The 26435-nt window shown below is 38.1% G+C and overlaps 1 protein-coding gene across 1 annotated transcript in view; it reads right to left on the bottom strand.

Annotated features, from left to right (window-relative positions):
• The window catches only part of LOC114458298 (leucine-rich repeat and fibronectin type-III domain-containing protein 2-like), a 214028-nt gene that overhangs the window by 13115 nt on the left and 174478 nt on the right, over positions 1-26435 (bottom strand). The window contains exon 6 of the mRNA XM_028440694.1: positions 4373-5769. Within this exon, the coding sequence (XP_028296495.1) occupies positions 4373-5748 (1376 nt within the window). The 5' untranslated portion in view covers positions 5749-5769. The remainder of the gene's footprint in view (positions 1-4372; positions 5770-26435) is intronic.

Below are 26435 nucleotides of genomic sequence, written 5' to 3'. Positions count from 1 at the left end.
GCTCTCATGCAGCGCTATCCACTGACAGCATTGCTAATGATGCTACTTTTCAGCTCCAATCAAAAGCCTGGCTGCACTTATTGCTGCTGTCACAAACACTCTGATGTCTGACGCCAGCTACTATTTTTTATCAGGGATTTATTGAACTATATGCGTTTGGAAAGTAGAGATTATGTTTACTATCATAATATGTCTTAAAAATGAAAAAAAAAGTTGACAAGTTAATAATTCTGATTTAAAACGCTTCAATCTTGATCTCATGCTAATAATCTTAAAGCTACTAACAGAAAATAATACAACATAATGCAAGAGGAAACATCTCTAACCTAGTGTACTTTCCTATAATGGTTTTAGTCCCAAAGCTCATACACATTATGGTTTTATTATACAATATAAATGAAGATCTGCTGTTGTGTTTCAGAAGTACTGAAGGGAAAAATAACAATTGAATAACACAGATATTTGGTTTGTCCTGTAATAACAGCACATTGCTATAAATGATTATTAAAATCCCTGCTTGTATATATGGGTGCTCAGTAAAGTGATTTAACAATGTTGACGTTTCAGGATTCTTTGGATCAAGATTTTCTCCAGATGACGACTTCCTCTACCAGACCATTAGCCGCCTTTTGCTCCACGTTTCAGTGAACCTGAGTAAAGTCTGTGGCCGTCTGGAGTTTTTAAAGTTTACTCAGGGAGAAAAGCCCAGGCAAACACAGCTGGTCCATTTTTGAGAAACAACTGATAGAAACGTGACACGTAAAAACCATGTTGTGAATCCACATTAGGCTCAGGTAAACAACTGTCTCAGCACATGAGTTATTGGCCACAATCATTTTTTGTCATTGTCCCCCTTAAAGTGAGAGCTTTCCACTTCCTGTCAACCTATTTAGAGAAATATTATTATTTTTACATAAGAAGAAGAAAATATAAAGACCTAAAATAAGCAGAAATTGATTTAAAAAAGAAACATACTATATTGAAAATTACACTTGGCCTCTGGTTTCTCTTATGCTTTTCACTAGTTATCATAACCACTGCACACTTACCTCAACTCTATCACGTGTCTGGAACAACTAATGATTTAATCTGTTTATTGTGTTTATCAGACATGTTGGTGAAATTTAAATAAAATGGATTTGATAATAACACCCTGGTGTCCACATGGACCTGCTGCGGGAAAAGGTATTAAAATGACAAGTAAAGGTATATTGATCATTAGAATTCAACTTAATGTAATCAATGTATTATGTTTATATAACATGTTGGCTTATGATGTAAATAAGATGTGTTATTGGCTGGTGACAGAGGGGAACGTCGAGCTGACAAGGATTTTTTCTCCCCGACACAAAAACAATTTTACACTTCTTCAATTAAATTAAAAAAAAAAAAAAACTGGTAGATTTTCCCTCAATTTTAAAGTTGAAATTAGGGATGCAACGATTAATCGTAAGGCAGTTAAAAATCGATTCATAGGTATCACGGTTGATATCGATTTTCTGACAATTAAATCGCAGTACCTTTTTTAACTATCCGGAAGTTTTGGCGGCAGGCGGAGTCTGCTAATAGTTTCTTTCTGGCTGCCTTCTACTCTTAAATATGTTAATAAATGATTCATTACCCCTTTAGCACCGAAAGAATATCTGTAATATTACTTGAATATCTGTAAAAGTCACGTTTTTCTATTAGCTCTGTCTGCTAGCATAGCTTCTCTTCTTCACTGCAAGATATCTGCATGCCAACCGACCACTGGGTTACCAGCGCCCTCTGCTGGTCCAAACAAATATGACGTAAATCAGTGCAATGACGGTTTTTTTCCGTCCAAGTCCAATTGTTAAGGCACAAAATACATTTTCAGTTGCACTTTTAAAAAGAAAAAGAACTATTATGCAGTTTTGCATTGTTTATTATAGAACCAGAATTTAAATTAATAGGCTTCATTTTCATTTGTATTATTCCTTTATTTATTTCATTCAAGATTTATTTTTAGTTAAATTATATTGTTTTGAATAGTTTATCAAGGAATTTTTTGACAATGAAAATAGTTTTTTTCCCAAAAAAAAATTTGTCTACAGTCCCATTTTGTAAATGAAAAAATCGTGAGAGAATCGTATCGTGAACCCAGTATCGTGAATCGAATCGTATCGTGAGTTGAGTGAATCGTTACATCCCTAGTTGAAATACATTTATTGTAAAAGATCTTTATAATAAATGAAATCGGTGATTAAATCATAATAATGAATATATTAAGTCAATGAAAAACGATGTGCGTGTAAGCGACGGGGATCCGTCTTTAGAAAACGATAGCGTGTAATGTGGAATACAGTGCCTGTGTTAGAGGGAGCATTAAAACACATTAACTCGCACAGACCAATCTCGATGAAATTTTTACTCGCACGCGATGAAAAAAAGGTTTCATTTGTATATTTTTGTGACCCTGCTTCTAGCTACGAGGCCTCTTTGGATCAAAGCTAGGAGCTTTCCAATTCATCAAGTCAGACCATGAAATGAAACATTACCTACGAAACTGTCAAATTAATTCAAATGATTTAAAAACTCCCAGACATCACCCAACTCAAAACTGTCCAAATGATTTATGAAGCAAGCAAAGACTTTCAGAGAGAGAAGGGGAACATAATTTAAGAGGGAAACTACATTTCAAGATGCAACATGCCATAACGCCAGCGAAAAGGATGAGCATAACAATAGCAGAAGTTCAATTATGGAACTAAGGAGGGATGGGCAACACTATCACAGCGGGGGCCTCAAAAATGTGATTGTATTTGATCCAAGAGCCACATTTATCAACATTTATGTCAGCATTTAAATAATGACTGATCTGAGCATTAATACAGGGAAGATTTTGTTGTTTTGACAGTTTCTAGTCATTTTGTCTAGTCATGTTATGCACGTATGTTGTCAATTTGTGCTTTTTTGGGGTCACTTTCTGTATTTTTGTTGTTGTTTTCTGTATTTTCCTGTATTTTCCTGTCATTTTGTTGACCTGTTTGTGTGTCTTTGGAGCTATTCTGTAATGTGTTGTTGTTTTCTTGTGTTTTCATAGTCATTTTGTTTGTTTAAGTGGTTGTTGTGTCTGTCTTTGTTGTTTTTTTGTGTATTTTAGGAATTTTTCGTGTACTCCATTTTGCTGTCGATTTGTGTATTTTGGCAGTTATTTTGTGTATTATGTTGGGCTTTATATTCCTTCCAACTTCTTAAAATGCAATTTTTGGGGATTTGTCTTTGGGGCCACACAAAATTAAACTGAGGGCCACATGTGGCCCCCGGGCCGCCAGTTGGCTATGTCTGGACTAAAGGATTAAAGAAAAAAGCAGCAACAAAACCAGTTTAAAAAGTTTTTTAAATCACAAATGTTAGTAACTATCAGAAAAAAGAGCAACAATTTTACCAAGGACAGCAAAAATATATAATATGTTTTGCTTTTGCTTCAACCTTACGGTGGATTAGTTGGACATTTAAAGAGTAACTAAACCCCTGCTTTCTGCTGAGTGCTACTAGGGGCCAAATTGATTATGGGCGGGGCTCCTGACGCAGTAAGACACACCCACTCAGGTCAGTGCTGGCAGTGAGTGCTGTCTTCTCAACTACTACACACAATACACAGCCCACAAGCATAAGCACACACACACACACACGCCCACGCACACACACACACAGCCCCACATACACTATATCACTCACAAACAGTCCCTGTTCTACTCCCACCATGAACCTCAGACCACCGTGGCCTCTCTCACACACACATAAAGACACACACAGCAGCGAGAAGTACATGCACATCAGCGCACACGCAGAGACAAACGGGGATGCACACACAATTTAATGAACCCTCTGATTAGACCATGATCTGTTCTTTATAGAAGCACAGAGTCAAAAACGTCACTGCAGGAATACGGAGCATGGAGTTCATCATTAAAACTGTCAATCAATGTTCACTGAGGGCTGTGATTGGCGGAAACCCTCCTCCCTCCTCTCAGCTTTTAAATGAGAGGCGGGGCCAACAGTGACAGTTGGTGACGCGCGATGGTCACGATAATCTGTCCCAGCCAATAGCAAAATTCAACTGTAATAGCAGCGTTGAACCCTTAGAGGGCAGTAACTCTGACATTTTACAACTAAATACGCTAAATTAAAATACTTACTAAAATGTTAGAAGTACTAGATGAGGATCAGTCAACAGCACTACTTAATACCCAAATACATATGTATTCAGCAGAAAAAGTGGGTTTAGGGTTTAGTTACTCTTTTAGTGTTCTTTCTTCTGGGTTTTTTTTTTTTTTTTGAAGAGTGCCAAAATACATTAATTCATTCATTCATTTAATAGAGAACAAACAATAGTGGAAATATTTACCTGTAGATCAAAACCTCATCATCAGAGCAGTTGTACTGAAGCTGGTACATCTTCACCTTGGGTGCTGTCGGGCTCACCGTCCACGTCACAAGTGCTGAAACTGCTGTCGTTTCAGACACAGTCACGGCTTTCTCAGGTTGGGTCTTCTGACTTCCCTTATTAGTTCTCGTACTGCTGGTGATGTCAGAAAGTCTGGACTTAGGCTGCACTGGCGGTCCAGTGCCGTTGCTGAGGTGGGGGAGCTGGATAATGGACACTTCCACGGTGGCAGTGGACTCCCCAGCAACATTGGCAGCGATACATGTAAAAGTGCCATAGTCTTTTGAGGTGGTTATGGTGATGCTTAATGTACCGTTGCTGAATACTGCAGTACGAGAGGAGTTGGCTAGCAGTTGGTCATCAGGGGAGATCCAGTGGATGGTTGGACTGGGATCTCCAGAAGCCTCACACCTTAGGCTTGCTGTCTGGCCCTCCAGAACCAGCATCCTGTGAGTGTGCTGAGTGATAAGGGGTGGCTGACATAAAAACTCCTCCTCCCTTATATTCCAGAAGTAACGACCCTTCAGGGCAGGTGGGGAGGCACAGGTCTCTAAGTCATCGTCTCTATCCAGCCTGCGCAGCCACAGCATCTCACAGTTACAGTGGAGCGGGTTCCCCCCAAGACTTAAAGACAGCTGAGGAGCAAAGGGTGTGGTGAGGATCATTGAATCCTGGGCACGAGCAAAGATAGGATCCGGTGGTAGTTTCTGCAAGCGGTTGGATGTCAGGTCCAGTCTCGCAAGTCGTTCAAGGTCAGTAAAGGTCCCTTCTGGAATGAAGTCTAACAGGTTGTGGTCCAAACTTAGCTGGTGAAGATTAATCATTAGTCGGACTGAATCCCAGGGAAGAGACTTCAAGTTGTTGTATGATAGATCTAGATCCTCCAGTGCAGGAGCTAAGTCTTCAAAGGCCTTGTCATGAATTCGTCCAAGTTGGTTGTTGTTGACAATGAGATGCTGCAAGTTCATCAAGCCTCGTAAATCATAAGGACCAAGCTCAGTTAAGCGGTTGTTGTCTAGGTGAAGTGAGCGTAGAGTTTCTAGGTCACCAAAGGCAAAAGGCTGAATGTAGCTTATTGTGTTCCTGGAGAGGGTCAGATCCACCAGGTCAGTCATATTGGCAAAGTCTTGCTGCGTGATGCGGAGAATATAGTTGCCTCCGAGCCGGAGCTCCACCGTACCCCGGTCGATATCTGGAGGCACAAAAAGAAGGCCTTTGGCTGGACACAATGTCCCAAGAGATTCCGAAAGATTCTGGCATGTGCAGTATTTAGGGCAGGCATGGGTGGACATCACTGTGGCTCCCAAGACCAGCAGGTAGTAGATGATGTGCTCCATGGTAGACTCATACACATGAACCTGAGTAGAACAAAGAAAAAAGACAAGTGTAAGAAAAGAGGTTGATTAGCGACTTCATCAGCAGTTCAATAAACACGTTCGTTCACAAGTCGTTTGGGGCCAAAAATGCCTTAAAAGAAAAGAGCAAAATACTACATCAGGGGCTGGAAACCCCTGATAACCCATTGATAAGTATCATCAATGGATAGTATTATTGTTTGGAAGAGTTGACGTAACCAATGCACAACACCACATGACCACATTAGTAATTATATTTTGTTCCATGTGATGAAATTATAGTTCCTTTTCTATTCATTGACAAAAATATTAAAAAAAAAAATTGTTTTGTTTTTTGTATTTTGTAAATTATCATAGTTTAGTTATTGTCACTTTAAAAATGTAGTCAACTGAATATATGATGAAAACTTGTATAGTGGTGTATATCAAATAGTAAAATAGTATTACTATGTATGTGTGTGTATACATACTGTATACTGTATATGTTATGTTTGATGTGTATGTATACACTGTATAGATAAAAATTGTCAAAGCTTTGACACTATTGTAGAAAAGTGGTGCTCACCCCCGTTGTCTGACTGCAATATTTGCTCAGAAAAAAAACCAACTATAGAGCATAATGATAGAATAAAGTGATAACATACAAATCTAACTAATAGTTTTTATCCTTTACGGTCATTTTCTGCATGATGTGGGACGAACACGGACCTTTGTATTTTTAGTTCATGTTCTAATCAAGATCATTTACATCATCAATAATACTATTATACTATAAACAATGTAAAACCCCATGTTTTTAATTCATTCATTTGTTAATTTCCCACTTTCTCTCAAGTTACCCCTGTAGTGCCATTGCGTACCCCTAGGGGTACACGTACCCCCATTAGAGAAACACTGGTGTAATATTTTGTTTCCTAATAATTTTTGTGATATTATCTAGACCAGAGGTTCTCAACTGGTCTCACCCTGGGACCCACATTTTGCCAAGGACATTTTTTTTTTTAGAATTCAACCGACAAAATTTTGTTTTTCAAAAATAGCTGTTGAAAACACACATATATAATCTTTTTTAAACATAAATCTATATATTTTCCTGTGCGACATGCATTTCACAGCATGCCTGTCGAAAGAAAAGTTTCTTTCAAAAAAAAATACAAGTCCAACATGAGAGACATTAAGCATTTATTTATTTTTGACCAGCTGTCCGCGACCCACTTTTGGGTCCCGACCCACCAGTTGAGAATCACTGATCTAGACAACGGTAAACAGCCTTCTGATGCCGGTGTGGTCCATGTCAAAATAATCAAATAATTGTTGATAAAACATTTGAAGTTAACTGCTTTCAATTTTTTCATTTGTGACATGAAATGAATTTCATGTGTGTGGATTTTTTAGACACAAGCACACATCATGTTCTACAAGCGCTCCCATTTTGCAACATACATGTATCTCTTCATACATTCTCCCATAGAATGTTAAAGGCGATGTAAACTGGTGCTGTCTCAGTGAAGTGAAGAAATTAATCTGCATTCGAAATCAAACTTGGTTTATTTCTCCTTCTTAATGCACATGAACCGTATTCCTGTTGGCAGTGAACAGAGTGTGAGCTAAATCATGCAGTCAAGGCCAGGGACAGACATGAGTGGATGAATAGAGCCGAGGTCAGAGGTCAGGGTGGTTGTTCTGGTTCTGTGTGTAGAGCAGGAGGATCAGTGGAAGGCCTTGGTGAGAACGCTCATCACAGCTGCTGCCTTCACAGCCCAGCTTCACACCATCACTTCACGCACATGAACAGATGGACACACGTGCACGTGCACGTGCTTGGCTCAGTGCTGTCTTCATAACTGCATCTAGAACACAGCTTCATACTACAGCTGCACTCCTGTCATTCTCTGTTTGTATGTCACCCCCTGCAGGACATTAACGTTAAAGAATGTGTAATTATTTACACAGTATTACTAAACAGTTGCATTCATGCACAGATGTAAAGAGTACTGATACAGTAGAAGTACTGCTATTGATTGAAATTGTTCTGAAGTACAAGTACAAGTAAGTCATACAAAAAAAAAACACTCAAGTACAAGTAAAATGTAGCTCAGTTAAATATTACTCAAAGTAAAAGTTACTAGTTACTTTCACGGTTCCCTTGCATACAGTAAACATCTCATCTATAAACTTAAACAATTGGAGCTTAATTCATTTTCCACAAAGGCATCTGTATGAAATAAAATTTTTAAAAAATGTCAAAATGTATAATTATTTTAAAAATTGAATAACACCAATGAATTCAATTCAAAATAAAAACTAATTATCAGGCGTTAAGTATAGCTACAAATATTAACTCTAAAACTAAGAACATAACCGGCATTTAATTATATTTTGTGACGCATTTCATTGTCGTCTGGTCATTTCATTTTTTTGTAGTTTTACAATATCTGCTGATCATTTTAAAACTAAAAATAATGATTTGCTCAGTAACAGTTGGGTGTAGAAATGTAATGAATTACTTTACTTCTTCTAAAATGTACTTAAGTACCACTGAAATTATTGATTTATAAATATACTCATAAAAGCATAAAAGCAAGTCAATTACAGTCATGTGAGTACTTCACCTCTGCATTTATGAGGTCATAAGGTCAAAAGTCATATACTCTTATATACTGTTTCCTGTTAATTAGGGATGTAACGATTAATCGTAAGGCAGTTAAAAATCGATTCATAGGTGTCACGGTTGATATCGATTTTCTGAAAATTGAATTGCAGTACTTTTTTAACCAGCAGAGGGCGCTATCCACAAGTGTAGGCGGCGGGCGGAGTCTGCTAATAGTTTCTTTCTGGCCGCCTTCTACTCTTAAATAAGTTAATAAATGATTCATTACCCCTTTAGCACCGAAAGAATATCTGTAATATTACTTGAATATCTGTAAAAGTCACGTTTTTCTATTAGCTCTGTCTGCTAGCATAGCTTCTCTTCTTCACTGCAAGAATTTCTGCATGCCAACCGACCACTGGGTTACCAGCGCCCTCTGCTGGTCAAAACAAATATGGCGTAAATCAGTGTAATCACGGTTTTTTTTTTAAAGTCCAATTGTTAAGGCACAAAATACATTTTCAGTTGCACTTTTAAAAAGAAAAAGAACAATTATGCAGTTTTGCATTGTTTATTATAGAACCAGAATTTAAATTAATAGGCTTCATTTTCATTTGTATTATTCCTTTATTTATTTCATTCAAGATTTATTTTTAGTTAAATTGCATTGTTTTGAATAGTTTATCAAGGGATTCTTTTGACAATGAAAAATAAAAGGAAAATAATACAGTATTTTCTAGTTTTTTTCCCAAAAAAAAAATTTGTCTACATTCCCATTTTGTAAAATAAATCGTGAGAGAATTGTATCGTGAACCCAGTATCGTGAATCGAATCGTATCGGGAGTTGAGTGAATCGTTACATCCCTACTGTTAATAGATATATTAGTAAGGATAACGTTTGTTGGCCCAGTGCAAACCCAGTTATGGTTCTACCCTGATGATTAAAGGGATCCTCCAAAAAAACACATTATTATGCACCATATTTGATTATTATTATTATTATTATTTTTTTTTTTTTTGCTTTTAAAAAATGGAATTACGTTATAGTTTTAGAGCCTCTGTTCCTCCATCTTGAAATCATGTGATGATGTCACAAGGTCTCACTGCCTGTAAACATCCCATTGTTTTCTATTGGAGTGAAACATTCAGCCTGATTTTTAGATCATTTTGCAGCTTCTCTTGTTTATCGAAAGAGAATAAAATCAAGAAATCTGTGACTACAGGGGGCGACATAATCCGTGTATCATTCGTTCATTCATTTTTCATTTTGTAACAAAAACATAAAAAACGAAAGAAAAAAAAAACACTCAGTATTTGATATTTGTTTCCAAAACCAAAATGAAAAAACAGAAAAGGCCTTGTTTTTCAAATTCAAGCTCTTTTGCTTTAGTACAGAAAACAAAAAACGGAAAACCAACAACTTTATTCATTTTCTTCATTACTGATTGGCCAAAGTACGTGACCCAGAAGTGTACTCTCATCCGACGCTAACGGCTAAGCTAACAGTCTGGCATGACAAGATCGCTGCTTCCAAGTGTGCATCCGAAACGTGTCCTTTTCGCTACAGCTGGTGTTGGGCACAAAACCTCCTCACGGACATTTAGGAGAATTTAGAAATTCTAAGTGTTGCAGAGCTAAAGATGTCGTGGAATGTGTCACGCTTCACTTCAGGGTCACGTACTTTGGCCGTAGAATATCAACATGTGCTCATTTGATCCATAAAACTCATGTATACACATTTCATATCAACGTTTTGGAGATTTTTGGGGACCGTCCATTGTGCAACTACTGACCAAACTTCAAAACAAGAGCCCTATTTACAAAACGTTAAAAAACTAGAGATGCTTTTGTTTTGAAAAGGAGATGTTGATTGATTTTTAGCAGGACTATTTTACATTCTGCTCACAATGCATCATGGGATGGTTGAGTATGACTCGTGTGCCGACCGTGCATACTTTAAAAAATATAGTATGCATCCTGGTATTTCTCACCTACTCAGTCTCTGCATACTACCTAATGTGAACACACTGTATACTCATTTTGACGTCAGACTTAGTATGAGTAGTATGTTAGTATGTGATTTGAGCACAGCCAATAGGTTCCTTTGGCGAGCTCTTCTTCTCTGCTTCATTGTTTACTATGAAACTTCAGAGTTGGAACTGTCGCCCCCTGTGGTCAAAGATTTCTGTCGGTAAACAAAAGAGATTTACATCATCTTTAACTTTTTTGACTGAAAAAGCTGCTCAATGATCAAAAAATCAGGCTGAATGTTTCACTCCAATAACAAACAATAGGATGTGTACAGGCAGTGGGGCCGTGTGACATCATCAATCATTTCAAGATGGAGGAACACGGGCTCTAAAACTGTAAAGTAGCCCATTTTTAAAAGCAACTCAATGAATATGGTGTGTTTTGTTAGCTATAGATCTACTAATAATCCCTTTAAAGATCAACTAACATAATGATGATTAAAGGCTTTTTCACACTAATGGAGATTCAAAGCCGCGAGTGCCAACTTATGTTCAGCATTCGTGGAATTGTTGCTTTTTGAGGACTGGAGCTCTAATGTGACAGTGGGACTGTGCACATCCTCAGACGTGAGATAAGAGTCTAGATCAGCGTTTGGAAATGTTGTGTGCAGGAGACGAGCTGCAGAAGCTGGATCAGGACACAGATATTTCATCTAATCTCTGCGACACGGCTGCTGCACCTCCTATTAGCATTCTGCTGCGGCTGAGGTTTGTGAACAGCTCTGAGCAGCTTTTGGGAAGAAATCTGTCAATCCTTTGACTAAAAGCTGTCAAGTCTGCAAAGAAAGACGTCGCATGACAGTTTGCATTATGAAGGATGAAAACAACGACTTAAGAGCTTAATAGTTGTAGTTTAGGAGTTAGACTAAACAAAGAGAAACTATTTGTACTGTGGGCCGAATCATGACTATTCTCTGACTGGTTGGAAAGGTTCTGTCGCTGATTTACAGCTCTACGTGTTGCTTCATTTTCCAACAATAAAAAGAGTCTGTTGTTACAAAGTTTACAAAAAAATGATTCTATTATTGAAAATGTTTCACCATTTTTCTTCATTGTCTTTCTACATTATTCATATTTATATAATTGTTTTGTTTCATTGTGTTGTATTTACACTAGTGCTGGCAAACATCTTTAATCAGGATTAATTGCGAGACTTTACTGAGTTAATCGTGATTATTTATTTTTCCCACAACAACAACAACAAAAGCGTGCGCTTGCCAAAAGTAAAACAGACATGTGAGGCCTTCAAATCCCACAATGCATCAGCCTCCAACGTATGAACGAACCTCGGATAAACCACGGAAGTCTTAGAAAAACTAAAAGCTAATTGCGATTAAGGCTTGTTAAAATCAGCGTTAATAAGATAATGCGAAACGCGTTAGCTTTGAAAGCTATAATCTGTCCATGTCACAATGGTGTGGTTACATCCCTATACACTGGCTCCCTATAGACTATACTATACACTTCTCTATCTAACCAAATATACTCAGAGGCATTAAAAACACAAGTGTGAACGTGCAATACAGTATGTTGTATGACATGAAGATGTGAAAAAAATATTTCAGTACTCAATAACTTCATTTATTTTCCACAAAGGCATCTGTGGGAAATAAAAGCTTTGTCAAAATGTAAAATTATTTAAAAAATAAAATAAAATAACACCAATGAATTCAATTCACAACAAAACACTCCCAGGCTCTAAGTATAGATACATTTATGAACTCTAAAACTAAAAAAATAACTAGCATTCTATACTGTTTTAGCGCCGTACATTACGTTTAATCTGATTGGTCGGCTATGATGTGATGCTTTTGATTGTTGTCTGGTCCAGTGTTCATTTTGACAATACATTTTGATTTAGTTTTAGTTTTAGTCTTTTGACTAAAATTCTTTTTAGTTTTAGTTTTAATTTTAGTCGACTAAAATACCAAGCAATTTTAGTCGACTAAATCATAAAAACAGATTTACTAGACAATTTTTTACCGCTGGTATAGGAAACAAGCTAAACCTACTGTAATTTATGTGTATATGTAATATATAAAACATAAATTTAACTTTATTTCAACACAACTGTGTCTTTATTTCAATACAAAAGCAGCACTGAATAACACAGACTGTCAAGTTTGAAATGGTATCTTTCCCCCATAATAATAAAAATGCACAATAAGTATAAATTTCCAACTCAATTTATACAAAACAAATATCAAAGATAATAAACTCAAAAACCAAACAGAAAAAAAGATAAAAACAAAAATTAATCGGAATTCACTCAAATTCTTTTTAAATAGATTTTAAATAGTACACAAATTGCCGTAAAATAGGCCGACCGATGTAGACACGTTTCACGCATGCGTTGAAAGGATCCGCTGTGTGAAAAGATCAGGTAGTGACAGGTCGAGCCAATGAGAGCCGAACAGGAAGTCTTTGCTTCTTTCTTCTCCTTTTTGGACAAAATATATTGTATGGGGTGTGTCTTGGCATTATTGTTTATTTTAGTTATTATGGTATTAAATTGTTGTTCGTCTGAAAGATAATAAATAAATAAATAAATAAATAAATAAATAAATAAATAAATAAATAAATAAATAAATAAATAACAAAGCAGTATAAAAACCAACATGGCGGCCCACACGGACAGGACCATCACAGCTGTGCTCTTTAAAACCATAAGTCTGTACCGTACTACACGCTGTTTTCATCTGCTGGCTCCGTTTAGGGAAAAAGAACTACGCTAGTCGAGCTATTGTCGTCAAGTTCGCTGATCGTTTGTTTTGGTTACTCTGCACGTGTTTGTCCCGCCCCTCTCAGTCACCAGAACTCAAACGATGAGCGCTTCCAGACTAATCACCTGTATGAATAAGACAAAGACATTAGGATGGATTCCAGGCTACATCTCGCCCTGATTTTCATCAGAGTCTAGTTTTGTCTCGTCCTTTATTCGTCAATCAATTTAGTCATAGTTTTAGTCGCAATCAATGACTTCTTTTTTAGTTTTAGTTTTGTTTTCGTTCGCAAAAATATATTTGTGACAAAAATAATGACAAAAATATTTAGTCAACAAAATTTACACTGGTCTGGTCATTTCATTTTTGTAGTTTCACAATGTACGTTGAAACGTATTTTACTTGGTAACGGTCGGGTGTAGAAATGTAATAAATTACTTTACTTCTTTTAAAACGTAAGTACAGTAAACCTCTGGTAGTTACGCATCCAGTGGAAGCCAGATGTTAGCCACTCCTTGTTTAATCCACAAAGTGAAGTGTGACATGTTTGCTTGTTTTTAAGTGGAACCTTTGGCTATTAAATAATTGTCCCCTAAAGGTACAAAGTGTTTCTTTTGTTTGTTTGTTTTTTGTACGTGTGTGAAAGTCTGTCCATGTGGCCCAAAATAACAAATAAAACTAAATAATAATAATTCAGATCTACCTTTGGTTAGGGTTAGGGTTAGCCCTCACTGCGCACAAGTGGCCTGTAGCAGCTGCAACAATATGTTCACGCTGCAGGTCTTAAAGCTGCAGTATGTAGAATCCTCTCTCTGCTCCGTTTCAAAACCAAAACCGAAAGTTATGTAAGCTCTTAGCGACTTTTTTCTCAATTGGGACTAGTGACAAATGTATGGACTTTATCTTGTGTTAGTGGAGAATTTTCTGGTGTTTTAGAGACAGTGACACGAATGTACGAATCACTCTGTAGTTACTGCCCTGAGCAGCAGATTCACTAAGTGAACCAGGCGCACCCCTAAATCCTTTGGTGGCACTGTTTGCTCACTTGCTGTGGGGAATCCACTAACATTGCAGCTCTAATAGGTGCGCGTGTAGACGTGGTTGAGACCGCCTTATTTAAATAAATGTTTAAATGTGGAGAGGTGAGTGCACAGAAGCACAACATTACATTTGAAGAATTTTAAATTGGAGGCAGGTGGACTTTTCTATCTACTGCACAAACATTAAATTACGTTATTGCAGCAACAAAGTCTGTCAATCAGTCAATCAGCACCTTTTAAAGATGATCTACTGAGCATCATCCAGCAGGTCTGACCACCTCAGTAGCGTTGTGTCACGCACACTAAATTACGCAGCTGATCAGCTGATTCTGGCCTGACTCTCCTGCCATCAACGCTAGACGGAACATAGACACAGGAGCTCACTGGAGCGGAGCGTCCAGAGCGACGTCCATGGAGCTCCACGCACAGCATCCTCTGCTCCACAGCGCGTCACACCTCATGTTCGGCTGTTCTTCTTCAGTGGTTGTTGATATTGTCTATTGTTTTATTCTAATTTTTTTCTAATACTAGAAAGGATAACTGGAGCGTTTTTTCTTCCACCTCCGCTGTGTTTTGTGTCAACATTTACTGCATCGATGATCTCTGTGTGTGAGTTTGCACCTTCCTGTGGGTCGTACTATTTTTGGCGCAGAAAACAGTCACGTCAAACAGTTCCAGATTTGATGAATCGCATTGCGTCCGACGTAATTCCTTTATTTGCGTTTCCACCTATATTTCATTTATTTCTTTCGAGGATGAGCTTCTTGAGATGAATCATCTAATTATCGATGGGGTCCTCAAGATTGCAACAAATGACAGATGCAGCAAAACAAACAAATAATTACAAAATACATAAGGAAAAACAACAAAACACAATATACACACACATACACACTTGACTGCAGTTCATCATATTATATTTATACACATATATATGTATATATATGCACACATAAATAGAAACATACACATATAAATACTGTACATACACAACTAATGATCAAAAACACTGACATGAGTTCTGCAGATGGTGAACAAGAGCATTTTTAAACAGAGGCAGAGAAGTTAGAGAGAGGATTTCTCGTGTGAGTACGTTCCAATCAAATAGAGCTTTATATTTAAATGAGTGTTTTCCAACTTCTTCTTTGACTCTGGGGACTATAAGGTATGATTGATTTATGTGACCTAAATTGTAAGAGGATCGGAGAGGAATCAAATATTCTAACTGCTGAGATTAATACATTTGAATATAAATAATAACCAGTGAACATTACATATGCATCAGAGGGAAACACGCTAAATGGATTGTGGGCACATTGCGACACGCTGAACACGCGCAGTCCTGATTCCCGGGGGTTTGTACCCATTATTAGCGCGTGGAGTGACACGTGGGTTAATACCCTTAAACCTTTAGTGAATCCGCCCCACAGTCGGCTCTGATCTCAGCTGGCGCTAAAGGCAGTGACAACCTTTCCCTTTGCCTTTTTCCGCTCGATTTGCTTGTGTTTAATGCAGTGATAGCTACTTCTGCTGGAACTTACACCATTGCACTTGGTACGTGAACAGCCAATAGTAACGTCCAATACAGTTCATGGAGCACACATGTTTGTAGAAAGGTCTCTGATTGGCTGACATCCAGCGTCACGCTTCTGGATTTCTAAACTTGACTTACAGAGCCAGGAGAAGAGCGAGATATTCACTGTCCACTCAGATCACTTTGAATTACAATATGATTAAAGATGATTATGAATTTTTGACCAAATGATGCCAAAAAAAAAACTTACATACTGCAGCTTTAATGCACAATTTGGATTTTTTCATAAATTACATATTACATATTATAAGTAACCCTAACCCTAGGTCTTCTTCATTCAGTTTGGAGTATGGACGGAATGCGACCCTGGAGTGACGCACATGCGCACATGCAACAGGCACGTGCAGTGTTTACAGAAGTAAACATGGAGACGTCCAGTGTAGGACTGTGTGTCGCGCTGACAGATGTTCTTGCACTCTCTGCTCATGGCTGTTGTTTTTCTCAGAATTATGGCATTTTTGGCATGATGACGAAGTAGGAGTCACATTGTAAATAATCAGATTTGCATCAGATTCAGGACCACACATTAAGGTGACCTCGGCTGGATTTGAAAAAAATATGACTTGTGCTGTTTAGACCAGAGATTCTCAACTGGTGGGTCGGGACCTAAAAGTGGGTCGCGGACCTGTACTGGGTGGGTCGCGGACCTGTACTGGGTGGGTCGTGGACAGCTGGTCAAAAGTAAATAAATACTTAATGTCTCTCATGATGGAATTGCCTTTTATTTTGATAGAAACCTTTTTTTGACAGGCATGCTGTGAAATGCATGTTGCACAAGAGAATATATAGATTTATGTTTTTTAAAAAGAGTATATATGGGTGTTTTCAACAGCTAGTTTTGAAAAACTAAATTTGGTTGGTTGAATTGTAAAAAAAAAAAAAAAATAATGACAGTGGCAAAATGTGGGTCCCAGGGTGAGACCAGTTGAGAACCCCTGGTTTAGACTGTCTTTAACAGACTGGATCAATGAGGCTACATTTGTGGTATTTTAGGCTTTGTTGTTTTTTTTTTAATTTGCATAAACAAGTAAGAAACTGACTTTATAACAATATAAATCAATAAATATCAATAATTTAACATGATGTGGATCATTTCATCACATGTTAAAGGTTTGTTTTCAGTGCAGAGAATATTAAACAGAGAGTAGGTGGTTGTTTAAGTTTCAATAATAAATAAATAAATGCTAATTTCTTATAAGAATCTGTTCACTGCAGGACAGCCACTCTTTAAAAAGGGGAATATTTACTGCAGTGCAACCCAATCCTCACAGATCTGTTAAAACGCACACACACACACACACACACACATATATATAAACATGTAGAGAGAGAGAGAGAGAGAGAGAGAGAGAGAGCATCTTATATAAATAGGTACTGGTTTATTCTACTCACTAACAGAAAGAAATCACTTTGGCAGTCAGTTCACAAAGCCTCTTCTCTTTTCTTCTCTTGTCTCCCTAGCCTGAGCTTCACCTTAACTTTACCTTAGCTTCACACCACCCTCGCCTGCTTCCCCCCCACCTTGCGTCACTAAGGTCTGGAGCTTATCCGGATTCCAGGGAATAAGTAATTTCAGCCGGAGCCTGAAATGAGATCAAGACATTGCTTTCCTATTGTCTGGATGATTTCCTCCTTGTTGACGGTTTGATAAGGAATATATCAGCAATAAAACAGCCATAAACCTGAAATACACAGAAAACAAAGAGTCGGCCATGACGCTTGAGGCTGGAAGTCTCTTCTAAACACAAAGTGATGCTTGTTTAAAGGTCCAGTATTATGCTATTTTTCACCCATCTCTATTTGTTCTAAGAACACCAACAACATAATATTCAAGTTTTAGCCCTCTGAAAAGTCACTTACAGAGCGCTCCTGTAACAGGCTGTTTTTTTGGCCTTCGCGAGTGGGCCGCAGCAGTAAATCGTTAACAGTCTTTCTTCTCCTCCTCACTCGTCTTACTACTATTTAAGATGATAGTCCATTGTTTTGTCTGACTGCTGTGTCACATTGGTTTACAAACTCGTCAGATCATCCCATAAAGGCAATAAAAGGCGGTGTAACGGCTACTAAAAGTGGAACTGATTGTGACCACTCGCTCTGTGTCGCAGGGAAGTAAACTCTCAACTATGAGCTGAGTCAGCTGTTTTCTTCTTCTCTTCACCTATTCTGGTCACAGAACTAGTCCATTTAAGACGATAGTCCATTGTTTTGTCCGACCGCTGCGTTGCATTGGGTCACAAACACATTAGATAATGGCAACTAAAAGCCTATGTTTGTTTTACCTGTGAGGTAGTTGGAGAGGGAGGAGCTTACATTCTTATAGTGTAGGAGGAGCCAGGATTGTCAGGAGGAGGAGTTTCCAACTTATCAGCCCATTTGGAGCTGACTTTTTACAAAATGTGGAACAACAAGGGAGCGAGGAATCAGAACTTTTTAAACTGTGACCCCCTGAATGAGGCTAAAGAAATGTATATCACTGTAGCAAAACTATTATAAAGTGATTTTTTTTCAAAAAAAAAAAAAAAAAAAATTATATATATATATATATATATATATGTATATATATATAAATCATATAATCAGATAAAATAATAATTGAAACGGTGACACTTGAAACATTGTGCTGGATTGAAATAGTAACTATTACTTCAGTTTGTGCAAACAAACATCTAAGGAAACAGTGTTTCCGGAACACTGAGGTAATAAATTGCAAATTTTGACAGTTTGGATATAATGCAGGGTTCTCACCAGGAATTTATCACAGCATAGGGGGATCGAGTGAAATGTAGAACTCTCTGAGGGTCAAATTTAGTGAAGTAAAGCTAAAGTAAAGCTAAGTAAAGCTGTTTTTTTTTCTTAGTTCCAGCCTCACTTTAAAGCTAAAAGGTATTTGTTGAATTGGTGAAGGGTCATGGTGAATGTAGTTAGAGTTTATTTTATTAGGTCATGCTTGGTATAGGTACTGCACTAATAAATACTCACACACACTGTAGAGACAATATATAGCATTTTATTCATAAGACTGATTCTAAGACGCGCTTTTCAAATTAAAATGAGGTATTATGTGGGACACACACACACACACACACACACACACACACACACACACACGCACACACACACACACACACACTAAAAGGGTGTAAATCTCTGTAAATAAAAGCTACAATAGCCTCTGTTCTTTTTTATGGCACAGAGACTCAGGAGGTAGTTGTTGTGATTCCGTCAGTTCCTCTGTGCAAACCTGGGCGCCGTGTCGGAGGCGGACTATAGTGCTTCAGAGTGGTACCTCATTAAGTGCTTTTTGAGATTTGTGGTATTTCTACAGTACCTCACTACCAAATAGCTTTACTTTTATCAAGCTTGCTTTTAAGCCAAAATAGCTCCAAACTTTTGACTTCAGCTGGGACGGCTTACCCAGTGGAGCGCCGTATCCGTCTGCCATGTTTGCGCTGAAAGCACTCTGTGTTGCACTGCTATTGTGAGAATAATAGGGTTTAAGTAAAAAAATTGATAAAATAAAAATCGATTTCAGCACCTTTGGATTGATTTGTATGAATATTAATAAAATCGAATTAAATCAATATTTTTACTCAGCTATAGCATAGTATGTTATTGTCATATTTACAACACAGCCCTTGATGTGACTTTCTTACAACGTTGCTGGTGTTTAGGTTCCAGCTGAAGTTTTTAGAGAGCGTCACACATAAACACCTAAAGCAGGGATCTGCAACCTGCGGCTCTGGAGCCTCATGTGGCTCTTTGACTCATTTGCAATGGCTCCCTATAGCTTTTAAAAAAAAAAAAAAATTAAAACAATGAATTGTTATTTCTTACAGAGGGTATTAATGTTTAATTACATTAACTTCAAATAGAATTATGATGAAACAATTTGTTAACCTAAAACTAAATCCCATTGTTCAATAACTCTGCCACCTTCCTACATCACCTGTAATCTCTCAACTTTAATTTCACCTGTGGCTAACCTTAGGTTTTAAATCCCTCAAAGAATATTCTCGGAGAAAATGTAGATTTTATTTGTGTGGGGAAAGATTTTTTTTTAATTTAGCTAATTTATATATGCATGCTTGATGTTGCAAGATATGATCACTTAGCATGTGTTGACCGACATGGTCATGTGTTGTAGCCCTTCAAATATTAACTCGATAAAATATTGTTTACATAAAATTATTCCATATAATTTGAACTGTAAAATGTTACACACTATATTATCTTTATTGAGAAAGTGTTTTTTTGGCTCCGTAAAGACCTTTAATCCAGGTGAGATTAGGCAAAATGGCTCCTTTCAAAGTAAAGGTTGCAGACCCCTGACCTAAAGCTACTTCAGCATCTTTGATAAAAACATATTAGAAGCATTCCTTTGGCTGCGTTTCCATTAAAAACTGGTAATGGAAACACCTGAATTTCGAAAAAACACTCAAATATTGCTAATAGTTTTTACGCCTCATGAGGAGGTATTTCAGACGTTCTAAGCATCGTACTTAATAACGTTCTTACTGCCACATTAGACGTGAAACAACAAAGCAATGCAGAGTGTTCTAAGGAGGTTCTGAGCGTTTGTCTTCCTGCAGTGAAGTCTCAGGGGATGAGATTTCACGAGAGGCTTTAACCCATAACAGCCTTCAATGGAAACACTTTCAAAGACCAATTTGTCAAAACTTTCAAAATATCGCTTTTATTTTGCGAAAAACTAAAATGGAAACACAGCTAATGACAAGCTCGTATGATCTGCGATCTGTAGTACGATTCATCTTTAGTGTTAATAAAACCAATGATAGCTGTGCCATCAGTATACCAAACAATGAGATTATCAGAATGATTGGTCTACAAAATATACAACAAGAACTCATCTGCTCTCTGAAGAAAATACAAGAACAATTTATTATTTGGCCCACAATCTTGCCTGATAAGATACGTTAAATGTGAGGAAACAGGAAATAATCCTAAAAGTGCTGTCAGCTGTCAGAGCCAGCGCTGCCTGTTATGTACGTAGTAAAAAGTGATGTAAGAAATAAAATGTGAGCGTAGAAAAGGGATCAGCTACACAATTAATTTCTAATGTTCAGACACTGCAGTAGCTTTCTGTTATATTCATAATAAAAGGGTGAGCAGCTGAACTAAAGGATATTTTGAAATCTCATCAATGAACACCTTCATACGTGTAAAACCTCAGACATCCCTTCATCACTGACCTTCAAGGTTAAGCCACTCCTGGGATTGTGATAGAGAGACAAACGGCTCCGATGTGGACGTCTCCCCAAATGTCAGAGCAGCCATTAAAGCTCCCACTGTTGCTTTGTTACAAGTGATAAGATTTCCCTTTTGTAATAAAAAATATATCTAAGCACATAGAAATATATATTAAAAAAAGGCTGTTAGACGTCCTTAAAACACTTGATGTTAAACAGGTAAAAACAGAAAACGTCTCACACAGTTGGAGAAACCACATTAAGAATATACCTGCTTTACTTATTAATAATAATAAATATTATGATAATCAGATACCTCACAGGAAGCAGCTAATCAGTTGTTATACTTCTGTAAGTCTGTAATATTTAAATCAAACATTACTCGTATTCTGCTCTGTCTTTCCGTTCAGCGTTGTTGTCTTTGAACGCTAAAGTTCACTCCATCGATTGCTCATTTCAGCTAAATGTCAAAACTGTCAAATATCAACTCCAACAATCAATGACACCATTGTGTCCTTACATGACATAAATAATATAATATCATAAAATAAAAGAACACACAAGAAGTTGGTGAAAAACGCACAAACTAAATGACACATCTCTGTACACACAATACCTTGACCTGGACACAGACCCTGAAAACAGGAACAAGCAGGTCTGAAAATGAATGGATGGATCATTCTACTGATTATTAAACACAGGACGTGATGTTAAACCGTCCTTTGAGCCAAAAGATGGTAGTCAACATGAGGTTTACCATTTCAGAGTGGTGTGGGAGCTGTGTCTCAGTAATGGGAAGGATGTAAATTTGGGACTCATCATCAGCAGTGTTGAATCGGGAAATGTCTGCTCTTTGATCTCTTCCTTTGATGTTCTCTGTGGCTGAGTGGAATCCTCCACCGGCATTTCTGCGGCCGTACCAACCTCTTCAGTGACATGGGTGCTGATACGACTGATTTGACTGGTCAATGCGGTTCCCCTGCCTCTTTTCTCTCAAACACCCTCTCTTTCCTTGGTGGATTCTCAGCCCCCGAAATGGCGTTATTTAAAAAAAAAAAAAAAAATACTTTAACTGCAGCATTGTTTAAAGATGAAGCAGTTTTGTTACAGGATATACAGTGTGTCAGTGTTACACCATTTGTGGCACGAAATTACGCAGAATAAAAATACGGCAAAATAAAATTCAAAGGTGCACGGAATAAAATCAAGTAAAATAATGCTTATAAAAGCGAAGGGGCACGATGACATTTGACCCTCCTTTTCCCGTAAACGCTGCAGTGTTTACAAGATGGCGGACGACGTGGATGCTCTGTGAGACTCATAAGTAGTTTGTATGTAGTGATGCATCGGAAAAACAACCCGTCTGAAACAGCAAGCGATCAAACACCACAGACAGCGCGTATTTCAACACATCTGAGCACTAAAGCTTCTTCTGAGCAGAAATTAAGACGGAGAATGGAGTGAAAACAATGAAGAGTTCAGTCTCAGGTGCTACTTAAAGCTACAGTTAGACAGCCCACACCATTGAGACGATGACGGGGAAATGAAAAGCTACGTGCGCCAAACATGAGTCATATTTGAATAACACACAGGCCAAGACATTGGTACAGCACTGAAAGAGGGAGGAGGGTCGGGCCAGCTGTGAGGCGTTTGGGATGGGCTACAAAACCTACGGCATCAGTTTAGTGCCAAAACCCAAGTGCTTAAAAACTGGAATCGCGCACAGTTAGACCACTTTCTGAGCACGTGCGATGCCTTTATGCGCGCGCCGTCTTTGTGCGCTCGCTATTACTTCTGTGATGTTTCAGCACACAGTGAGTTTTGGTACTTTGGGGGCGGGCATTGCATAGACGGCCCCTCCTTTCTGATTGGTCACTTTAAACGTCACTTGAAAAACCGTCAGAGACAATCAGAGGCAAAGTAGTGCGGATCATCACAAAACCCATGTATTTATTCAGGCCTTCATGTAATGTACTGTTACATCATTGTATGGTTTTAGTATTTATACATTTCTGTTTTGCACTGTCGCTGGTTCTACTGACCACCCACAATGGCGTGCGCTCTACGTCAACACCAGTAATTCCGGTGTTTGATCGAGAGCGGTTGCGTTCACGGTGCTCCTAATCGCTCTATACTTTGATTGGAAACGCTCTGAGACTGAGAGAAACAATCGCTCTAAAATTCACCAGTTTGATCCGCTCTAGACTTTGTTTGTGTGTTCACACCGACCAAATGAGGAGGACTATCATATTAAACAGGTCCTAAAACGTTTTAAATGTTCTAGGATTCGTCGGCGTCCAGCACACACAGACACACCTGTCACACAGACCTTACCATTTCACTGACTCTTAATCAGAAAACAAAAGACGTGGAAAGAAGCATCAGTATTAAAACAAGAGAAAACTGTTCTCCCGTTCACTTAGATTTACAACATTCTGAAAAATAGTTTACAGATACTAAACTTTACCAATCGTTCCCAATCATTAATATTACTATCATGAAGATAAACCCAATAAATGTCTTTTGCCTGTCAAAATATTTACAAGACCTTGACATGAGAGGATCAGGGTCAATCAATTTCTAAAAGTTCAGAACTGCCATTATTTTCCTCACCAAACTCACTCAACCTGAAAAAAAAATAGTCTATTCTCAGTATCACTGTCTGTCTGCTATGATGGAGCATGAGGACTTATTCAGTAACTTCATGTTTGCGGCGTACAAACCTCCAGCTTTAGTGGACTCGTCCTTGGTCCAGTTTCAGCGTAACATTCTCCTCCTCAGCCATCGTTGTGTTCATGATGCTTTGTAACAACACAGGGCTCACACACGGTGCCAGTGTTGCTGTTTCTATCACCATCTGATCCACAACAGTGAGCATGGATATCTCACCAATGAATCATATTGCAAAGTCAAGCTAAGATAGTAAGCCAATTAAAACTCACCAAATTCTAGTTGCTAGATGGCAACAGCTCAGTCAAAAAATCCAAATGAAACAATTCTCCTGGACAAGCAGCGTATGACGAACACTTCCTCCAAGCAGAGTGAAAAGAACCCGTTATCATGTGTTGTCTTTGTTTAACACAGTATCTTGTTTACTGCTTACTGTATTGGTTATTAGTGATGGGACGATATATCGTGTCTTTCCAGCTGCAGGAGACACAGTCAATGTCCAGATGTCTCAAAGGCTGTCAGTAAATGTTGCCATGGAAATATTGTTGAAAAAGAACAGCTCATATGTTAAATCTGAGCCATGTTCACAGTTCTAGTTTGATGCACTTCCTGACCTCCTGCCCCCGCTACCAGGACCTCAGAGACACTTATTCCCCCTGATCACACACACCCACAATCACTTTCAGAACCCGTCTGACATCCACAAACCCCCCTACATGCTTGGGGAAGTCCAGCAATGAGCAAACACAGCAGCAAGCTTCATAGACTGCTGTGACAGGGAAATAAGCTCTAATGACCAACAGCCCCCATAAGCCCAAAAGGAAAGACCAGGGGCCTCATTTATAAACGCTGCGTACGTACAAAAGAAGGCGTACACCACTTATAAGCAACGTTTTGAACTTATATACAAAAAAACCTGGCGAGATAATGTGTGCACCTCCACGGCAGCTCTGACCCTGCTGTACGCACAAAATCATGAGAAACGGGAAACTCCGCCCCCAACAGGAGAAGGATGAAATTAAAGACAGCTCTGTGAAAATGATACATTTGTGTGAAATAATCAAACAATGCACATTTCACAACACATATCATAAATGAAGGATATATTTGCAAAAACAAAGGAGGACAAAATTATACTGACGCCCCAGAGTGACATGCGCGCGCCTACAAATACAGTTTTAGCTATCTATAAATTGAAGGACGGTCTGTGTGAGTGTGTGTGTGTGTGTGTGTGTGTGCGTGTGTGTGCGTGTGTGTGTGTGTGTGTGTGTGTGCGCGTGTGTGTGGAGCAAATATCTCCTCGACGCGGTGCCAGTTCGACCTGAAACTCAGTCAATGGCTTCCAAATACCGCGAGTTTGTGCATCTGTTATTTTGGAGTAATTTGTTAATTTGCAAATGTTTATTTTAATTTTATTTCACTTCTGGAGGGCAGGGCAAGTGAAACCTATTCATCTTTTGACCTCAAGATGTGATTGGGCGCTAGCGCACCATCTACAGTATATTTATTTCACTACACAGCTCACTTCCGGTGCGTGCATGAGCTCCTGTGGACTTCTCTTTTGAGGAAAAATACTTTTTTACTGTTCCTTATTTGGTGATTTTTTGGTAGTTTGACTGTACATTATTTAGACCGGACAGACCTCACTCGGAAGTTATTGACGGCAATGGCTGCTGTGTTAAAAGCTGCACATTTCTTCATGGCGTGTGAGAGAGAGAACCAGGAGATTAGAGTCCCAGGTAGAAAGTCACACACACACACACACACACACACACACTCACACAAACGCCAATCAGGTGCGCTTCACTATCGATCACCGTCTACGTGACATGCGTGCAGGTACGTAAGTGTGTGAGTGTATAACGGTCTGTGTCACGACACCCGTCCATTGGGTGGTAGTGACTGTATTGTTATGCTCTGAGTCAGATCTAAGTGTTTACATGTTACGTAGACGGTGCTACATAGTGAAGGTCACCTGATTACTGCAGCTTCACTCATGTCACACCTGCCACTACATCTAACTACTGACAATAGAGGCAGGTATGCGTGGATGGACTGGTGGCATAAATGTAGGATGGATTAGCCTCCCCCACACACCAAACGACAACAAAAGTATAAAAATGACTCAAAATACACAAAACTAAATATTTATACAAAAAATACACAAAAGACAACAGAAATGCAAAAAAACTACACTAAAAAAAGATACTAAATGACTCCAGAATCACACTACAAATGCAACAAAAAACAATAATTATACAAAAAAAACGCACAAATGACGTAAAACTAAACAATATTTATACAGGAAGTACACAAAACAACAACAGAAATGCACAAAAATATACAAAAAGGCTCCAAAAACACTCCAAAAAACATATATTACTGAAAAATACACCAAACCACGACAAAAAATATGAAAGTGACTCAATATACACATAACTAAATATTTATACAAAAAAATACACTGAAATGACAACAGAAATGCACAAAACTACCTCAAAAAAAAAAAAAAAAAAACAGATTTACACAAAATGACTCCAGAATCACACTACAATGGCAACAAAATACAACATCTATACAAAAAATGCACAAAAAGACAATGGAAAGATACAAAAACACACATAATGACTCCAAAAAAACATACATTACAGAAAAATACACCAAACGAAAAACATATAAAAATGAGTAAAAAAACCCCAACACATTTATCATGCGCATGTCTCAGAATTAAACCACGGAAAACGCACACGCTATTTTACTTTGCACCTGCAAATATACCCCTTTATAATGCTACAGAGTATGTTATTATTATGCC

The sequence above is a fragment of the Gouania willdenowi genome (genome assembly GCF_900634775.1).
Source record: "Gouania willdenowi chromosome 24 unlocalized genomic scaffold, fGouWil2.1 scaffold_320_arrow_ctg1, whole genome shotgun sequence".
NCBI classification, from domain to species: Eukaryota; Metazoa; Chordata; class Actinopteri; order Blenniiformes; family Gobiesocidae; genus Gouania; species Gouania willdenowi.
This window is presented reverse-complemented; position numbering and strand designations above follow the sequence as displayed.